The following is a 16,872-nucleotide window of genomic DNA, read 5'->3' on the forward strand; positions in this document are numbered from 1 at the left end:
CCTTCTGACACAACTTTAGCATACAATTTAAATCTGTACATCGGATCCATTCTCAACAGACCTAGATATGAGTTGTTATTTGGGGTTTGTTGTGCTTCCCTTTTATTCCTTGGCAGTTTAGCTTACATTTTCTCATTAAAAAGTTGAAATTGCCTTTGGACTTTTAGGAGTTCACCATGTATCCTTTTGACTCCAGCTCATTGTCTTCAACCTTTGAACTTTCCTTCCAGAGCATGCCTTCCATTGACGAGAGGAGCTAGACCTTATACCCCTTACCATCAACAGAGAGCTTCATCATTCTTGAAATTACCTCTGGTTTCACACTTGGCAGTTTGATGCTTGCCACCCAATGCCTTCTTTTATTGTAGTCTTCTAGAACACCTCTGTACACTGTTGCCAGTCTTTAATGTTGACTCAGTTCACACATGGAATGGTAGCCGAACACCTTTGATGATTGAGATTCCTTCTAAAACTTACATATTTGATTTGAGACCTTGTTTCTGGATCTATAGTTCTGTACTGCTCCCAAGCTTGTTGGAAGCTACAGTGCCATTATCTCCTTGATATCAACAACTTTGAACAGATACAATATTGCCATATTTGATTGAAAGGGTGTGATCATCATCATATTCTTCTGGTTAAGGCACTTTCTTATCTTATCTCTTATTTGGTGCCACTCTTATACATCCCTCTTCATTGAAACCACCACTCTCCCACTTTATGTAGGACCTTCAATAGATAGGAAGTCTACCACAGGCTATTGCACTTTTCTGGGTAAGAAGTAGAGTATAGTAGTTACTAGGAACAGTGTTGAATGTTGAAACAGAATACATGATAATGGCACATACAACTTGTGAGTTAATCTAGCTGAGGCATCTTCTTCAGGAACTTGGAGTGAGTAGAAATCACTGTTTGGAAGTTTAGATGAAGAAGAAGATGAAGAGTTTCAGCAGTAGAGAAGAAAAGAGAAGAAAGAAATAGTAGGATGTCAACCAGAATTGAATTAGATCTGGCCGCCAACCCCTCATTATATTTTATATTTAACTTAAAAGAATAAGAGATTACAAGAATGCCCTTAGTAGGGCGACTACTAAAGTAGTTGAACAATCATAACTTAAAAACATAAGCTAATGGGCCTAAAGCCCAACAACTTCCTAACTTAACAACTTAAAAAATAAGAGCTAAATAACTGGACCCAATAACTAGAAATCGGCCCAACTCAACACTCCCCCTCAAGTTGGGAGTAAATGTCACACATTCCCAACTTGCGTAGATCATGCTCCAGTTTGTTCCTTGCAACACCTTTTGTGAGAACATTAGCAAGTTGCAAATAAGAAGCAATGTATGGGAGACAAACTTCCCCAGAAGTCACCCTTTCTTTGACGAAATGTCTATCCACTTCAATGTGCTTTGTCTAGTCATGCTGAACTGGGTTATGGGCAATGTTGATTGCTGCTTGGTTATCACAGTACAACATCATAGGTTCTTCTTCCTATACACTAATCTCTCCTAACAGGGAACGAATCCAAAGAAGATCTGAAACTCCATGTGCCATAGCCCTGTATTCAGCTTCAACACTCGATCTCGTCACCACTGTCTGTTTCTTACTCTTCCACGAGACAAGGTTACCCCCAATAAGGGTGCATACTCCTGAAGTAGATCTCCTGTCATCAAGGCATCTTGCCCAATCTACACCTGTATAAGCCTTTAGTTTCAACTATCCATGATCAACAAACAATATGCCTCTACCCGGGTGTCCCTTCAGATAAGCAAGAATCCTGTCAATAGCCTCCCAATGTTGGACTCGTGGAGCATGCATATATTGACTTACCACACATTTTATGGGAAATGTCTGGTCTTGTCATACACAAGTATAGCAGCCGCCCCACAAGTCTCTGATATCTCCCAATGTCCTTTATTGGCTCACCTTCTGATGCATTATTTCAGTGATTCTGATAAATAGGAGTACTGTGAAATACAATGAGCAGTACACTTTCTCTTCCCTTTTCTAAGAGCAATAGGGAGGTCTAGGTTATCTGTAATGGGGTTAGTAGAATCAATGGGAACTGAAACAGTAGAGGGATCATGAGGAATACTTGAATCCGTATCAGTTGAATCTGGAGTCTCCAAGGAACCGACAGGAAGTGATGTGAGTTTTGCTGCAGTGGAATCAACCTCCCTGTGAAGTCTTTGTCGTGAGTAACGCTGAGAAGCAGGACGTAAGGGAGGTGGTAATGTTGGTGACATAGGAGGATCAGGCACAGGAGTAGACACGGGATCTGGAATTGGAAGAGGGATAGATTGCTCACTCACTTCCCCAAAACACTCCCCTGAGAAGGATTCTTTGAGAAGAAGTATGTGGACTCAAAAAAAGTGACATCCATAGTAACATACCGACTCTCAGAGACTGGATCATAGTAGTAGTGCTCTTTTTGATTTTCTGCATATCCAAGGAAGACACACTTCTTTGCCTTCGGATCAAGCTTCGAACGGTGAGGACCAAGAATGTGTGCAAAGCAGACACACCCAAATACTCCGAGAAGAATATGGAACATCTCCCCCTTAGGAAAAAGGAGGCTGAATGGGGTGCTGAATCCAAGTATACGGTAGGGCACCTTGTTAACCAAAAATGTTGCTGTGAGAACTGCATCAGCCCAAAACCAAATTGGAACTGTAGATGTGATCATCATGCTTCTTGTAATCTAAACAATGTGTCTGTTCTTCCTTTCTACAATACTATTCTGCTGTGAACTATATGGACAACTGCTCTGATGGACAACACCATATTCTAACAGATATGAAGCAATGTGTTTTTCAAAATATTCCCTAGCATTGTCTGAGTTGAACACCTTTATTTGTGTTTCAAACTGTGTTAGCACCATCCGATGAAATTGCCTTACCAAGGATGGCACCTCATCTCACTCGGGATCTCATTAAGTAAATCCAAGAATATCGAGAGAAATCATCAACAAATAAGAGAAAATATCAATAACCACCCATAGAAGGAACATGATAAGGTCCCCACACATCAGAATGAATAACATCAAAAGGAGATGAACATCTTTTATTACTAGCTTTAAAGGAACGTCTACAATGTTTTCCAAGCTGACAACCTTCACACTCCAGACTGGACAAATTAACAGACTCAAAAAGTTTTGGAAATAAGAAACTCAAAGAAGAAAAGGATGAATGGCCCAACCGATTATGCCAAAGCATAATCTGACTTACAGACCCCAACTCACTTCACGGCCACTCCCAATTGTCCTCTTTGAATGCAAATCCTGCAAAACACAATGACCAGGAGAAAAAATTACTAAGCAATTCAGGTTCTTAGTCAAACTACTAACAGATAACAAGTTAGTACTCAATCTGGGAACATGAAGGACAAAGGGTAGGGAAATGGAATCATTAATCTTGACAGACCCCTTCCCAGCAATGGGAACATGAGATCCATCAGTTGTGGAGACTCTGTCTCTACCAGAATAGAGTTGGAAGAAGAAAAGATAGTAGAACTACGGGTCATGTGCTCTGAGGCTCCAAAATCTATAATCCAAGGAGGTCCCTCCTTATCTGTAGTAGAAACATAGTTTGTAGTGGCATGTGAACTACATTTGTGAGCAAAGGAAGTAGAGTGTGCTCCACCAGAACCACCTTTACCAAGCTGTCCACCTGTTACTGAATTAGGACTGATTGTACCCCGCTGATTCAGGAACTGTTCATATCTCTCAAATTCGCCCCTCACTACAGTAGTTGCAAAAGACTCCAGAAGGCCAGGTATGTCACCAGTGACTGCCATGTGAGCTTTTCCCTTCTTATTTTTGAGTCTATTTGGCACAAGATGGGGATGAAGCTTCCAACAAGTATCTCTTGTGTGTTTAGGCTTCTTACAGTAGTCACAGATCAAATCCCTTTTGTCTTCCTTATTGATTTCACTGCCAGCCCGGTCTCCACCTTGTTTATGTCTCATAGTGCTAACCATGGCTGGTTGATCAAACCCAGAATTTTTCATCATTACATATCTCTTGCTCTCTTCCCCTGACAGAAAGGCATATGCTTGGGAGTGAGTAACATTGTCCCTGGAAAGAATGTGCTTTGTTGTAATATCATGTTCGGGATTAAGGCCATCAAGAAATTCAAACACCCTATACTTCTCTAGGAGCTTCTGGTAGGCAGTTGCATCCTTAGTGGTTTCCCAAGCAATTGTCTCCAAATGGTTAATCTCCTACCATAGGGTTTTAAGGGCTGAAAAGTAAACAACAATAGGCCTATCTCCCTGCCTTGTAGCAATAATTTGATTTCTCAACTGATAAGTCCTAGCAACATTCTCCCTCTTCGAATAGGTTTCTACAACCCCATCCCATAGTTCCTTAGCTGTATTTGCCCACAAAAAGTTTTTACTTATATGGGGCAGCATGGAATTACACGGCCAAGTCATCACCATATAGTTCTCCTGTACCCACTGGGAGCTGTTAGTTTCGGGTTTCACTTCTTTACCAGTGATATCCCCTAACTTCCCACGAACACCAATGTCCATCTTTGCAGATTGTGACCATTTAATGTAATTCAAACCATCCAAATTAACTGTAGTAATGGTCCCAACCTCGAAAAGGTCCCCAACACCTCCTCACACTTGTCTTATTTCACTCCCGAGCTTGTTTTCAACTTCGTTACCCTCCATACTTCTCAAAAAGGGGATAGAAGATTACTGTAATATGCAAGAATATCAAATAAATCACTTTTGGTACCAACAACACCCTTCTGGTGCCCTAGATGGTCCTCCCACAAGATTCCTTTTCTGCGAGACGGGAGAAGAGAGAGAAGAGGCAGCTGCTCTCTCTAGAAACCTCCAAATCAGGCAGGACTTGAACCGCCCCCTATAAAGAACTCCAAGGAACCCTAAAAAATTAGGGCGCTACTTCCTAGGTCAAAACTGAAGAGTCCAACAGAAACCGGAATCTCCCCCTTTCTCCAGTTTCTCCTGATTTTGATGGGAAACCCTAGACCAGCTATAAGGCAAAACAGATCCACCAAAAAATCCAAAAACTGGGCTTACCTGGGATCTTTGATCAGTTTCTTAAATCACCATGCGGTCAGCTGATCTAGGGCTGCATGAGAAAACAGCTCAAGGAACCTTCGGCCTGCTCTAATACCAAGTAGAAATCACTGTTTGGAAGTCTAGATGAATTCATTGTGAAGAGAAAATAGAAGAAAGAAAGAGTAGGATGTCAACCAGAATTGAATTAGATCTGGCCGCCAACCCCTCATTATATTTTATACTTAACTTAAAAGAATAAGAGATTACAAGAATGCCCTTAGTAGGGCGGCTACTAAAGTAGTTGAACAGTCACAACTTAAAAACATAAGCTAATGGGCCTAAAGCCCAACAACTTCCTAACTTAACAACTTAAAAAGTAAGAGCTAAATAACTGGGTCCAATAACTAGAAATCGGCCCAACTCAACAGAGTGTCTATCTCAAATCCCACAAAATTATTTTGTGACAACTGACAACCAAGCTACTGTTCAGATTGCATCCAATCTGGTATTCCATGAAAGAACGTAGCACTTAGAGGTGGATTGCTACTGTCTGTGAGAAGGTTGCGAGTGGTGATATAGTTGCTCCGTTTGTAAGGTCAGAAGATTAGTTAGCTTGATCTTTCAACAACGGTTTGAGTCGTATAGGGATGGATTACATTTGCAACAAGGTGGAGCTCTATGGCATTTATACTCCAGCTTGATGGGGAGTGATAGCAGTATGCGGTGGTAGATTTATTATTCTTTTACTTAATCAAGGGCAGCATTGTAATTTCACCACTTATTATAATATTAATATAAGAAGGAAACAGTTATGGGAGATCAGTTAGGATCTCCTATCATGCCATACCCTATCCTTCTTCTCTTCTATTCTTTCTATTCTCTTAATTTTTCCCTGCTTCTGAATCCTTTTCCTTTATTTTTCTTTTGGTTCTAAGATCAATTTAAAGTTGATTACAGAAAGGAAAAAAAAACAAGACTTGAGAATATAAAGGTGTACTGTCCTGTGACCTGTAGCAAAGGTACTTCTTTGCATATTCTAGTGTCTCTACTGGAGTGGGCAAAGGCTGTTAAGGATTTTAGTGAGGTAGAAAGTTGTATGTTAGAAAACGTTTTCTGGTATACATTGGAATTTGTATATGGGAGAGTTAGGATGCCTGCGTTTTGTTGTTTTTCTCTTGTTTCTTTTGTGGGTTGATGGGCTGCTGACATTTTGTTTGTTTATTGGTTATTCCTCATCAGTTTGTATTTTCCTTTCTTTTGATATTAATAAAATTTTATCTTTCATTATCAAATATATATATATTGTCTTACCGATGTTACCTCTGATCCGAAGTCCACAAGTTCAGATCATTCTTGTGGAAATTTTCTAAAGATACTGTGGTATGTGAGAATATGTTCAAGTCATTATAATCTTACATTTGGGAACTTATGAATTATGATCACCTAACCAAAGGGTTATCTTCTTTATTTCTTATGGAAGTGTGCTAAATATCCAAGTCAACATCTTTGTTGCTTGCTGCTAATCTATCCATGCTTGCTTGACAGGGGAGGAAAAAGAAATTAGGGAAACATGGCGTGAAAGGCTTCATGCATGGAGAGAAATTCTCAGAAAGGATAAGTTTGCTGAGCAATTAGATTCTTTAAGTGCTAAGTATGTAGTTGACTTTGACTTGCAAGAAGTTGAGAAGAGTCTTCAGAAAGATGTGGTGGAAAAGGTGTCAAGTACACAAGGCACTAGGGCATTGTGGATTTCTAAAAGATGGTGGCGCTACCGTCCAAAGCTTCCATATACTTATTTTCTTCACAAACTTGATTGTTCTGAGGTAAAAGCTAGTTGCTATAATGTGCTTTTTATAATCTCCAACTTAGCATAGACTTAAGAGGGGTTGACTGTGATTTTCTTTTCCAGTCATTAGAACAATTGGGAGTGAATTGATGTTTGTACAATGTTTAGATTATTTCACAAATTCTTCCAATTATCTGTCTGCATTACAGACCTATTACATGATTGGTGGACTTAACATACACGATAAATAAATGCATGTAATATGTAGCTTGCATTCTATACATGACTACCCAAATACGTAACTTGTATAGGTATGTTACATATCTCTGTTCAAGTGTGTATTCTTATCTTGCATTGAATAAGGGATGCAAACAAACTCTGCTATAATTACTTAATACATTGGAGTGTATAGTGGTTTTATATATTTTCTTTCTTTATTCATTTTTATGCTGCCTCTTCCATTAGCCAACAAAAGAAGGAAATATATGATTTCTTCTTTTTGATCAGGTTGCTGCTGTTGTCTTTTCTGAGGACCTCAAGAAATTATATATTACAATGAAAGAAGGGTTCCCTTTAGAATATGTTGTGAGTCTAATATCCTCTTCTTCTTCTTCTTCTTCTTCTCACGTTTGTTATTTCTAGTGGAAGAATTAAACCAGGATACTCCTTGTTTGGTCCATTGAATCCTTGACATTTTATGGTAAATCTTCTGTAGGTTGATATTCCCCTTGATCCATACTTGTTTGAAATTATCACGAGTTCTGGAGTAGAGGTGGATCTCCTTCAGAAGCGGCAAATCAATTATTTTCTTCGTGTTGTTGTTGCATTGATTCCTGGAATACTGATCCTGTGGCTTATTAGGGAGTCTGTGATGCTCTTACATGTCACATCAAGGCGTTACCTCTACAAGAAATATAACCAACTCTTTGATATGGCTTATGCGGAAAACTTTATCCTGGTAAAATTTTGATTTCTCAATTGGAGGCTTTGGTTTCAGTTATTAGGATAATACTTGAGTTCCTTGTTGTCTTTCAGCCAGAAGGAGATTCTGGAGAAACAAAATCCATGTATAAAGAAGTAGTATTAGGCGGTGACGTTTGGGATCTGCTGGATGAGTTGATGATTTACATGGGAAACCCCATGCAGTACTATGAGAAAGAAGTGAAATTTGTTCGGGTAATCTCTTCTAGTTTCTTGTTAGATGGATTCCTTATTGGAGATGAGCTGAAATCTGCATGTTCTATTAACTGTAATCTAACTTTTAAGTTTACATGCATGCCAGGGTGTTCTTTTATCTGGGCCACCTGGAACTGGCAAAACACTTTTTGCAAGGACACTTGCAAAGGAGAGTGGAATGCCTTTTGTTTTTGCTTCCGGTGCAGAGTTCACTGATAGTGAAAAAAGTGGTGCAGCAAGGATTAATGAAATATTTTCTATTGCAAGGAGAAATGTAAGGACCATTGTTTCTGGTCTGTAGTGCAAAATTTCATCTAGTGATTCCTAACTATGCCAAATAAGTTTCAGTTGCATGTGTTAATGGTAGACAAAATATCTTCCATAGTATATTGGTCTCTTTTTATGAATATTAAACTTGAATATTTTGGAGTGATTTGTCTTCTATATTTGGTATTTTTTCTTTACACTTTTCTTCTTACTTGTGGAGCTTTTCCACACGTGCACACACAGTTTTCTTCTCATCTTTCACCAACTGAGAGTCTTCTTTAATAACTACTCCCCTGGTTCAATTCTTTTGCCTTTTTGTACTCCATATAAGATAGCAAGGAGTTCAGCTCTTGTAGAGTCCCCTAAACTGACATGGCCCTTGAAAAAAAGCTAATATATTATAGTCTTTATCCCAAAAAACCCCCTTCCACACCTTAGGGAGGCTTGGGTTTCCAAAATTGCTCCCATCAAAATTTAGTTTTATGAGCCTATCTTCATGTGGTTCCCATTGTTTTTGAATTCTTTTTCTTCCTTGTTGAGGATATAGCCCCCCCCTTCCCCCCTCTTTCCTTCACAAAGTTCATATGTAAAAGGTGAGAAGAGGTATATTGACTTTATGGGATGAATTACTCTTGCAATGATACACTCAAAAATCATTTCCATGCTTCTTTCTTTTTCATTGAATATTCTTACATTTCTTTTTTTCTTTTGATAAATCATTCTTACATTTCTTTCTTCCCATACTGTCCATAACACAACAGCCCTAGTGCATCTCCACATTATTCTTCCTCTTTTCCTCAGTCGCCTGAAGGTTCCAGCCTCAAACAAACTGGCCAAGCTCGTAGGCAGAGTCCATTTGCACCCATATAGAGAAAAACAATTTCCAAAAACAGGTAAGTAGGTAACAAATGAAGAGGAGATTAATAGGTGGTAATCAGTTTCATCATTAGCCTTGCAGATTATGGACCAGTTTGAGAACAAGCAAGCATTTCTTCTTTTTAGCAACACATCCAAAGTATTAATCTTTCCATGAAAAACCTCCTAGCAAAACACCTTAGCTTTTAATGGGACATGCTTACACTGGACTTCCTGAATAGGAAAAGAAGGGACATCTAAAGAAACAAGGACCCAAAAGAAAGAAGCACAGGAGAAAATTCCCTTAGGGTTGGGTGCCCAAATCCTTCCTTAGGCTTATAAAGATCTAAAACAACTCTCTCAAGAATTTTTAAAAACTCAACAACTTGATGACACTCATGCTCTTCAATGCTCTTGTAATCCCAAATCCCAATCAATCATCGGCCAAAGAATAGAAGTTTGAAATAGTCTTTTTCTTGAATGTGATACAGAATAAAGAGTTGAGAAATCATCTTTGAGGGGCAAGACACCCACCCAATGTAAAACTTTATTCCCTGAGTAGACATCATACTTGTCAGAGCTTAGGAACTTAAGAAGATTATCGTGAATAACTTTCCAAGGAGAAACCAAAGTAGCCCGAGGAGATATACCAACATTCCAGCCGTCGTCATCCTGCAATGGTTGCTAATACCCTATGCCAGGACTTTCCATTCTCAATGGGCATCTTCCATAGCCATTTATCTGACAAAATTAGATTCTTGGACACAACATTTTCCATCTCTGAACCTCCTTGGTCCTTACTTCCTCTGACTATTTCCCATTTGACCAAGTGATCCTTCTTTCCCTCTTCTGGCTTCCACAAGAAGTCTCTCATGAATTTCTCTAATTTATTTGCTACTTTTTTTTTTGGCATTTTAAAAACCAAGAGGTAATATATTGGAAGGTTGGCCAATGTGGACTTGATTGGAGTTATTCTTCCACCCATGCAGATATAATTACACTTCCAAGCCACTAGTCTTTTCCCAAATCTTTCTAAAATAGGATTCCAGAAGCTAATAGTCCTAGGAATGCCTCCTAAAGGTAGACCCAAATATTTCATAGGCCAAAAACTAGTTGAGCATCTGAAGACATTAGCAGCTGCTTCTAATTCACTTTCCTCCATACTAATCCCCACTACACAGCTCTTCTCAAAATTATTCTTAAGTATGACATCTTTTCAAAGAGCATCAAGAAACTTCTCAAATTTCTAAACTGTTGATTGTTGTTATCATCACAAAACACTATTATATTACTGGAAATTGAAGGCGAGTACCTACAACATTATCCCTTTCAATCCTCCACCCTCTAATCAGGCCCTTCCTATTAGCTCTTGAAATCAACCTACTGAGCACATCTACAAGGAGTGTGAAAAGGAAAGGGGACAAAAGGTCCCCTTGTTTGAGTTCTCCATATGCAGGGAAAAACTCTCTTTCCACTCCATTCGCTAGCAATGAAAAATGACAAGTTTGAAGACACCCAAAAATCCATTTACACCAATTATCCCTAAAACCACATTTTCTCATCACCTCTATCAAGACCAATCTACTAAATTATAGGCTTTCTCAACATCCAACTTGCATACTACCCCTTTGCCTCCAGACCTTCTCTTTTCCTCCACACATTCATTGGTGATCAGAATTTGATCCACAATTTGCTTATCCTGAGTAGAAGCTCCTTAGAATTGTATAATTATGGAAGGAATTACAACCTTGATTCTTAGTGAGAGTACTTTAGCAATTATCTTGTACAAACTAGTCACCATACTAATTGGTCTAAGCTCCCTAGGACATGCATCCTCCAGTTTTTTAGGGATCATGACTAAGATAGGAGCATTGAGTCTTGGGTTTATTGTACTTCTTTCATAGGATTCATCAAAAATTTGAACAAGATCATTCTTAATTTAGAATACGGCATTTTTTATCACCTCAACCTCACACTTTCTTTCCAGAAAAACAACTACATTCCCATCCAAATAAGGCCAATCCAATCTATTCAACTGTAAATTCAATTAATGGAAGATTAGGTCTCTTCTGAACGTTTCAATCCCAAGGTTATGCTATCGCAGTTGACTGACAATGAGTTTATTCCTTTTGCAATGTCTCCATCTTCAAAGCCTTTTAAACTTTGTATTCTTGGGTTCTGGTTATTTCAAATGTATTGAGTGATTCTTATTAGACTCAGAGCATTAATATTCTTTTTGCAGGCACCATCATTTGTATTTGTAGATGAAATTGATGCTATTGCTGGAAGGCATGCAAGAAAGGATCCGCGAAGGCGAGCAACATTTGAAGCACTGATTTCACAGCTTGATGGAGAGTATGCATTCCTTTCCATGTTTTTAGTCGTAATTTTAAATTTTTTGAAGGGTTTTCTTCAAAAGTTTCCAGAATTACTGGGTTGTGAAGGAAAGTTGAAGTTAATGATGTTCTATCTATCCTGAAGACGTTAAACTGTTTGGTTCATTCTTTTTGTAGCTAGTACACATTCTTTTCCTTGTTGTTGGTCCTATATTTTTGGAGGGTTTTCTTCAATATGTTAGAAGTTGGTATATTGGCTCGATTGACAGCTCATTAATGAGGAGGCTGTACATTGGTCAGAAGCAGGTCCCCCATTCTCAGGGAGTTATAGAGATTAACTTTAATGGATGTTCTCTTATAAACCTTTGAAGCAAGAACAAAGCTCTATAGAATTGTGAACGAGAATAGTAGACAATTGGTTTGCATGGGTGGTTACCAGTATTTGTGAACAACTCTTATGGGGAAAGGGAAGAACTATGGGAAGAATTATTCTCTATAAGAGGTTTTCAGCAGGCCCTTGGTATATAGGAGGGATTTCAATGTTCATGATTAGACAAATTAGGATTCATGACATGAGAGTTTGGCAAAGGTTTCAGGGCTTGCTGCCAACCTGATGCAATCTGTTAGGAACCTGCCTAACACAGGGCTCTTCGAGGGAGCCAACCTCCTCAGTTCGAGAGAGAGAGAGAGAGAGAAGAAATGATGCTGAAAGATCGATCCCCTTATTTTATCTGGTTTTGATTATTTATACTGTTTTACAGAGCTCCTCTTCTTACATTCTTTAATTTGTTTCTGTTAAAACCGCTGCAAGTGGATGGTCAGTTAGCTGAGCTGTTGTGCTGACGTGGCGTTCTCTTGTAAAACTGACTAACTGTTTTCTGTTGTTCTGTTTCAGCAGCCTTTACAATCCCTCCCTCCTTTAGAGAGACCTTGCCCTCAAGTTCTAATGTGGGAAAACTTGTTTGCAGATCCAAATAAGATTCCCAGGTGGCGTCCTCTTCTGGAAGTTTAGACCAAACAACTAGTGCTTCTGGAATGACTCTTCCTCCACGTTGCACCCATCTGAAATCAATGATGCGGGCTGGCTTAGTCTGCACTTTGTCCTTCATCTGAAAATGTGGGAAGAGTAGCACTTGTAATGACTCTTGGCTTCGGTCCTTTCTTCAGCAAGGAGATATGAAATACATGATGCAACTTTGATGTTGCCGGGAGGTCCAGTTTGTATGCCACAGGCCCTATCCTCTCAAGGATTTTAAATGGTCCAAAATAGCGTGGGCTGAATTTGTTCCACTTTTGGCTTGCTACTGAAATCTGTCTGAAGGGATGTAATTTAAGAAACACCCAATCACCGACTTCATATTGGACATTCTTGTGATGCTTATCACAAGTGTGCTTTATCCATTGTTGTGCTTGCAAGAGATGATTTCTCAGCTCTTTTAACACCTCATCTTGCTGTATTAATTGTTCTTTTAAGGCTGCTACTGTAGTGGTCCCTTTTTCATAAGGAAGTAGAGGGGGAGGGTCCTGACCATATAGAGCTCTGAAAGGTGTCATCCCGGCAGCGCTATGGAAAGTGGTGTTGTACCACCACTCCACCCAGTGGATCCACTTCACCCCTTGCCTTGGTCGATCTCCATAGAAGCATCTCAGATATGTTTCAAGACTCTTGTTAACCACCTCTGCCTGTCCATCAGATTGGGTGTGGTAGCTAGTTGATTTGAAGAGTTTAACCCCATGTAGACAAAAAAGTTCAGCACAGAAACGGCTCATAAAAATAAGGTCCCCGTCGGACACAATTGAGTTGGGGAGCCCATGAAGGTGCACAATTTCCCGAAGGAACAATTCAGCATTTGTGACTGCTATGAATGGGTGTGATAGAGGTAGAGAATGACTGTATTTCGTCAATCTATCAAACACCACAAGAATAATGGTTTTACCGGCGGAAACAACTAACCCCGTGATGAAGTCCATTGATATATCATCCCAAACTTGAGTTGAGATTGGGAGTGGTTGCAAGAGGCCTACTGGTGTTGTAGTAGCTGTCTTATTTTGTTGACATACTGCACACTCGGCTATGAAATTCTGAGTCGAGGTACACATGCCTTTCCAATGGAATTGTGTGGCAATGCATTTCTGTGTTTGTAGAATGCCGGAGTGACCACTTGTGGGTGAGGCATGAAATAATTCAAGGAGCTTCTTGAGATGTGCAGAATCTGCTGGGATTTCCAGGCGTCCTTTGAAGAAGAGTAGATTATCTTTGATGGTATACCCGGGGTGTTGTGACGGATTTGCCAATGCTTGGGCCTTTAATTGCTGTAACTCTGTATGGAAGTGGGCTTCCTTTTGAAGCTGATCCATGAGTGGAGAGGTTGGGGATGATACGAGTAGCTGAAATGATTGTGGGTTTCGTGAGAGGGCGTCAACAACATGGTTAGTAACCCTTGCTTTGTACTCAATTGTGTAGTCGTACCCCAATAATTTGGACATTCACTGTTGTTGTTCCGGTGATAGGTCAACTTCTTCTAACAAGAACTTCAAACTTCGATGGTCGGTTCGAATTATGAATCATCTACCGAGCAAGTAGGATCACCAACACTGCATTTCTAAGACCACTGCTATTAATTCTTGTTCGTAAACTGATTTGACCCATTTTTGTGATGTCAAGGCCTTGTTGAAAAAGGGTAATGGTCAGCCTTCTTGCATGAGGAGGGCCCCAACACCTTGACCGGAGGCATCACATTCAATGATGAAGTCTTTTGTGAAATCGGGTAGTGCTAATGTTGGAGGTGTCGAAACAATATGTTTCAATTGCTCAAAAGCTTGTTGGGCCTGGGCTGACCAGTGAAAGGCATCTCGTTTTAGTAATTGGGTCAAAGGGGCAGGTATTAGGCTATAGCTTTTGATGAAGTGATGATAATAACCTGTTAGGCCCAAGAAGGCCCTCAATCCTTTCACATTTTTGGGTTGCGACCAGCCCAATATACTAGAGATTTTATCTGGGTCTGTTGAAACAGTTCCATTTTCTACAACATGTCCTAGGTAATATAATTGGGCTTGTCCAAAGGAGCACTTGGACTCTTTAGCGGACAACTGATGGGCCTTAAGTGTTGCGAGGGTGACCTGTAGATTGTTTAGATGTTCCTCCCAGTTGGGGCTATAGACCAATATGTCGTCAAAGAAACAAGAATGAACTTACGTAAATATGGACGGAATATGTCATTCATTAAGGCTTGAAATGTTGCTGGAGCATTGGTCAACCCAAATGGCATGACCAAGAACTCGTAGTGGCCATCATGTGTCCTAAAAGCCGTTTTGTGAACATCTTCCACATGCACCCTTATCTAATGATACCCAGTCCATAAATCTAATTTCAAGAATATTGGTGGCCTGACTAAGTTTGTCAAGTAATTCATCAATGACTGGTATTGGGAATTGGTCCTTAATGGTGATATTGTTGAGGGCCCTATAATCAATACAAAATCGCCAAGTCCCATCCTTCTTTTTGAATAATAACACCGGTGAGGAGAATGGGCTATGGCTGGGCTGTATTATTCTTTTCTCAAGCATATCTTGAACTTGCTTCTCGATTTCAAATTTTTGGAAATAAGGATATCGGTAAGGTCTTACATTGGTTGGGGCGGCTCTTGGCATGAGAGGAATGCAGTGGTCATGCTCTCAGGGTGGTGGAAGCTCTTGGGGTTCTCTGAACACGCTGTCATATTGCTAGAGGAGTTGTTGTAGGCGGCTGTGGTAGTCTCCAAGCCCATTTGAGTTGCTGTTAGCTAAGGATGGGCTGGTCCAATTCGAGTCCATGTGCATGAATAGGGGCTGATCCGGATCTCCCATTTGCTTTGTTAATGTTGCAATACTGATGGGCCTTGGACCTTTGCATGTTTGCCCCTGTAGATGGACTGTAGAGTCCCCCAATGTGAAGTCTAATTGTCTTAACTACTGAATGCCTAGCACTACGTCCGCTCCACTAAGATGAAGGGGGTATAGGTCCATCGAAAACTGGTGACCCTGAACCTTCAGTGGTAAGCCAAATCCATTGTTGGTTGAATTGGAAGTCCTAGTTTATCCACCAAAATTTGAGATGTGAAATTAAGGGAACTACCATTGTCTATGAGGATTCACACGTGGCACCCTTGGATAAACCCGACTACTCTCATTGTTTGTAGGGACACAAGTCCCGTAAGGGCTTGTAGAGATATTTCAAGTGTCCCGTTGAGTTGTATTTCCCACTCGGGGTTAGATTCCCCGTAACAGATGAAGCCATCATCCTCCTCGGTCTTCATCTGAAGGAAAAATGGTTGTTATTTCTTGCACCGATGGTCTGACCTGAGTTTTTCTTCGCAGTTGTAACCAAGGTTGAAAGTATCGACACGTATCGGCCTGTATCAGCTGATACGTATCATTCTGGGACCCCTCCAATACGCCCCTACAGTGGGTGTATTGGGGGTTTGACTGGTTCAGGGATGGTGGAGCCCTAAACCGGTTGCGAAAAAAAATAAAAAAAAGGCATCAAAAGCTGTATCGATGGCTAGTTGTTTCAATGGGACGGGTGGGCCTGAACCCAGTATTCCTTCCTCCTTGTCTAGTGCTGCCGGTCTTGTTATAGAACCCCATGGTCGATGTATCCTTCTTGCTCGAGCGAACTTGTTTTCATACAACCTTGCTAGCGTTGCTGCGTTTATGACCGAAGTAGGTTGCATTGCCTTTACTTCCAATCGTAGTTCTTCCTTCAAGTCGCTGACGAAGCTTCCCACTAGCGTTTTTGCTGTCCACCCTTGGACTTGCACTGCTAGCTTTTCGAACTCCTTCTGGTAATCTTTAACCGATCCCATCTGCCGCATTTTGCAAGATTCTCATCGTGATCTTCGAACCCAGACGACCCAAAACGGATGGTCAAGGCATCGGTGAAGTCTGCCCAAGATTGGCGAGGGTGCCCCCATCGAAACCACTGATAGCATAGGATAACTTCTCCCTCAAGATGTGTCGAAGCTAGAGCCACCCTATCTTGCCTAGGTGTCTCATGGTAATCGAAATAATATTCGGCTCTGAGAATCCAGCAATAATATTCTTGCTGCTCGTGTTGCTGCGGACCCTGTTCTACGACTGTTTTCATTGCTGTGCTCCTCTTGGCTTTCTCTGCCGTTGTTTGTTAACATGTGCTCCAGCCGATTGAGGAGAGTGGTGAAGCCTGCCTTCATTTCTCAGAGGTCTGATGACATCCAATGGATCTCTACCTCCATCTAATCCACCCGGGCGTCTATTAATGTTGTCCTTGTGTTGGTCATGTTGGCTCTGATACCAACTTGTTAGGAATCTGCCTAACACAGGGCTCTTTGAGGGAGCCAACCTCCTGAGAGAGAGAGAAGAAATGATGCTGAAAGATCGATCCCCTTATTTCCCTTGTT

General features: G+C 40.5%; 1 protein-coding gene across 1 annotated transcript in view; it reads left to right on the forward strand.

Annotated features, from left to right (window-relative positions):
- FTSH12 (FTSH protease 12) overlaps window positions 1-16,872 on the forward strand; it is a 113,572-nt gene that overhangs the window by 27,521 nt on the left and 69,179 nt on the right. The window contains exons 4-9 of the mRNA XM_088955336.1: window positions 6,581-6,858; window positions 7,329-7,406; window positions 7,537-7,779; window positions 7,857-7,997; window positions 8,104-8,271; window positions 11,362-11,474. Of these exons, the coding sequence (XP_088811462.1) occupies window positions 6,581-6,858; window positions 7,329-7,406; window positions 7,537-7,779; window positions 7,857-7,997; window positions 8,104-8,271; window positions 11,362-11,474 (1,021 nt within the window). The remainder of the gene's footprint in view (window positions 1-6,580; window positions 6,859-7,328; window positions 7,407-7,536; window positions 7,780-7,856; window positions 7,998-8,103; window positions 8,272-11,361; window positions 11,475-16,872) is intronic.

This window comes from Nelumbo lutea, chromosome 7, assembly GCF_056320005.1.
Source record: "Nelumbo lutea isolate HS-2025 chromosome 7, American lotus-T2T, whole genome shotgun sequence".
Taxonomy (NCBI): domain Eukaryota; kingdom Viridiplantae; phylum Streptophyta; class Magnoliopsida; order Proteales; family Nelumbonaceae; genus Nelumbo; species Nelumbo lutea.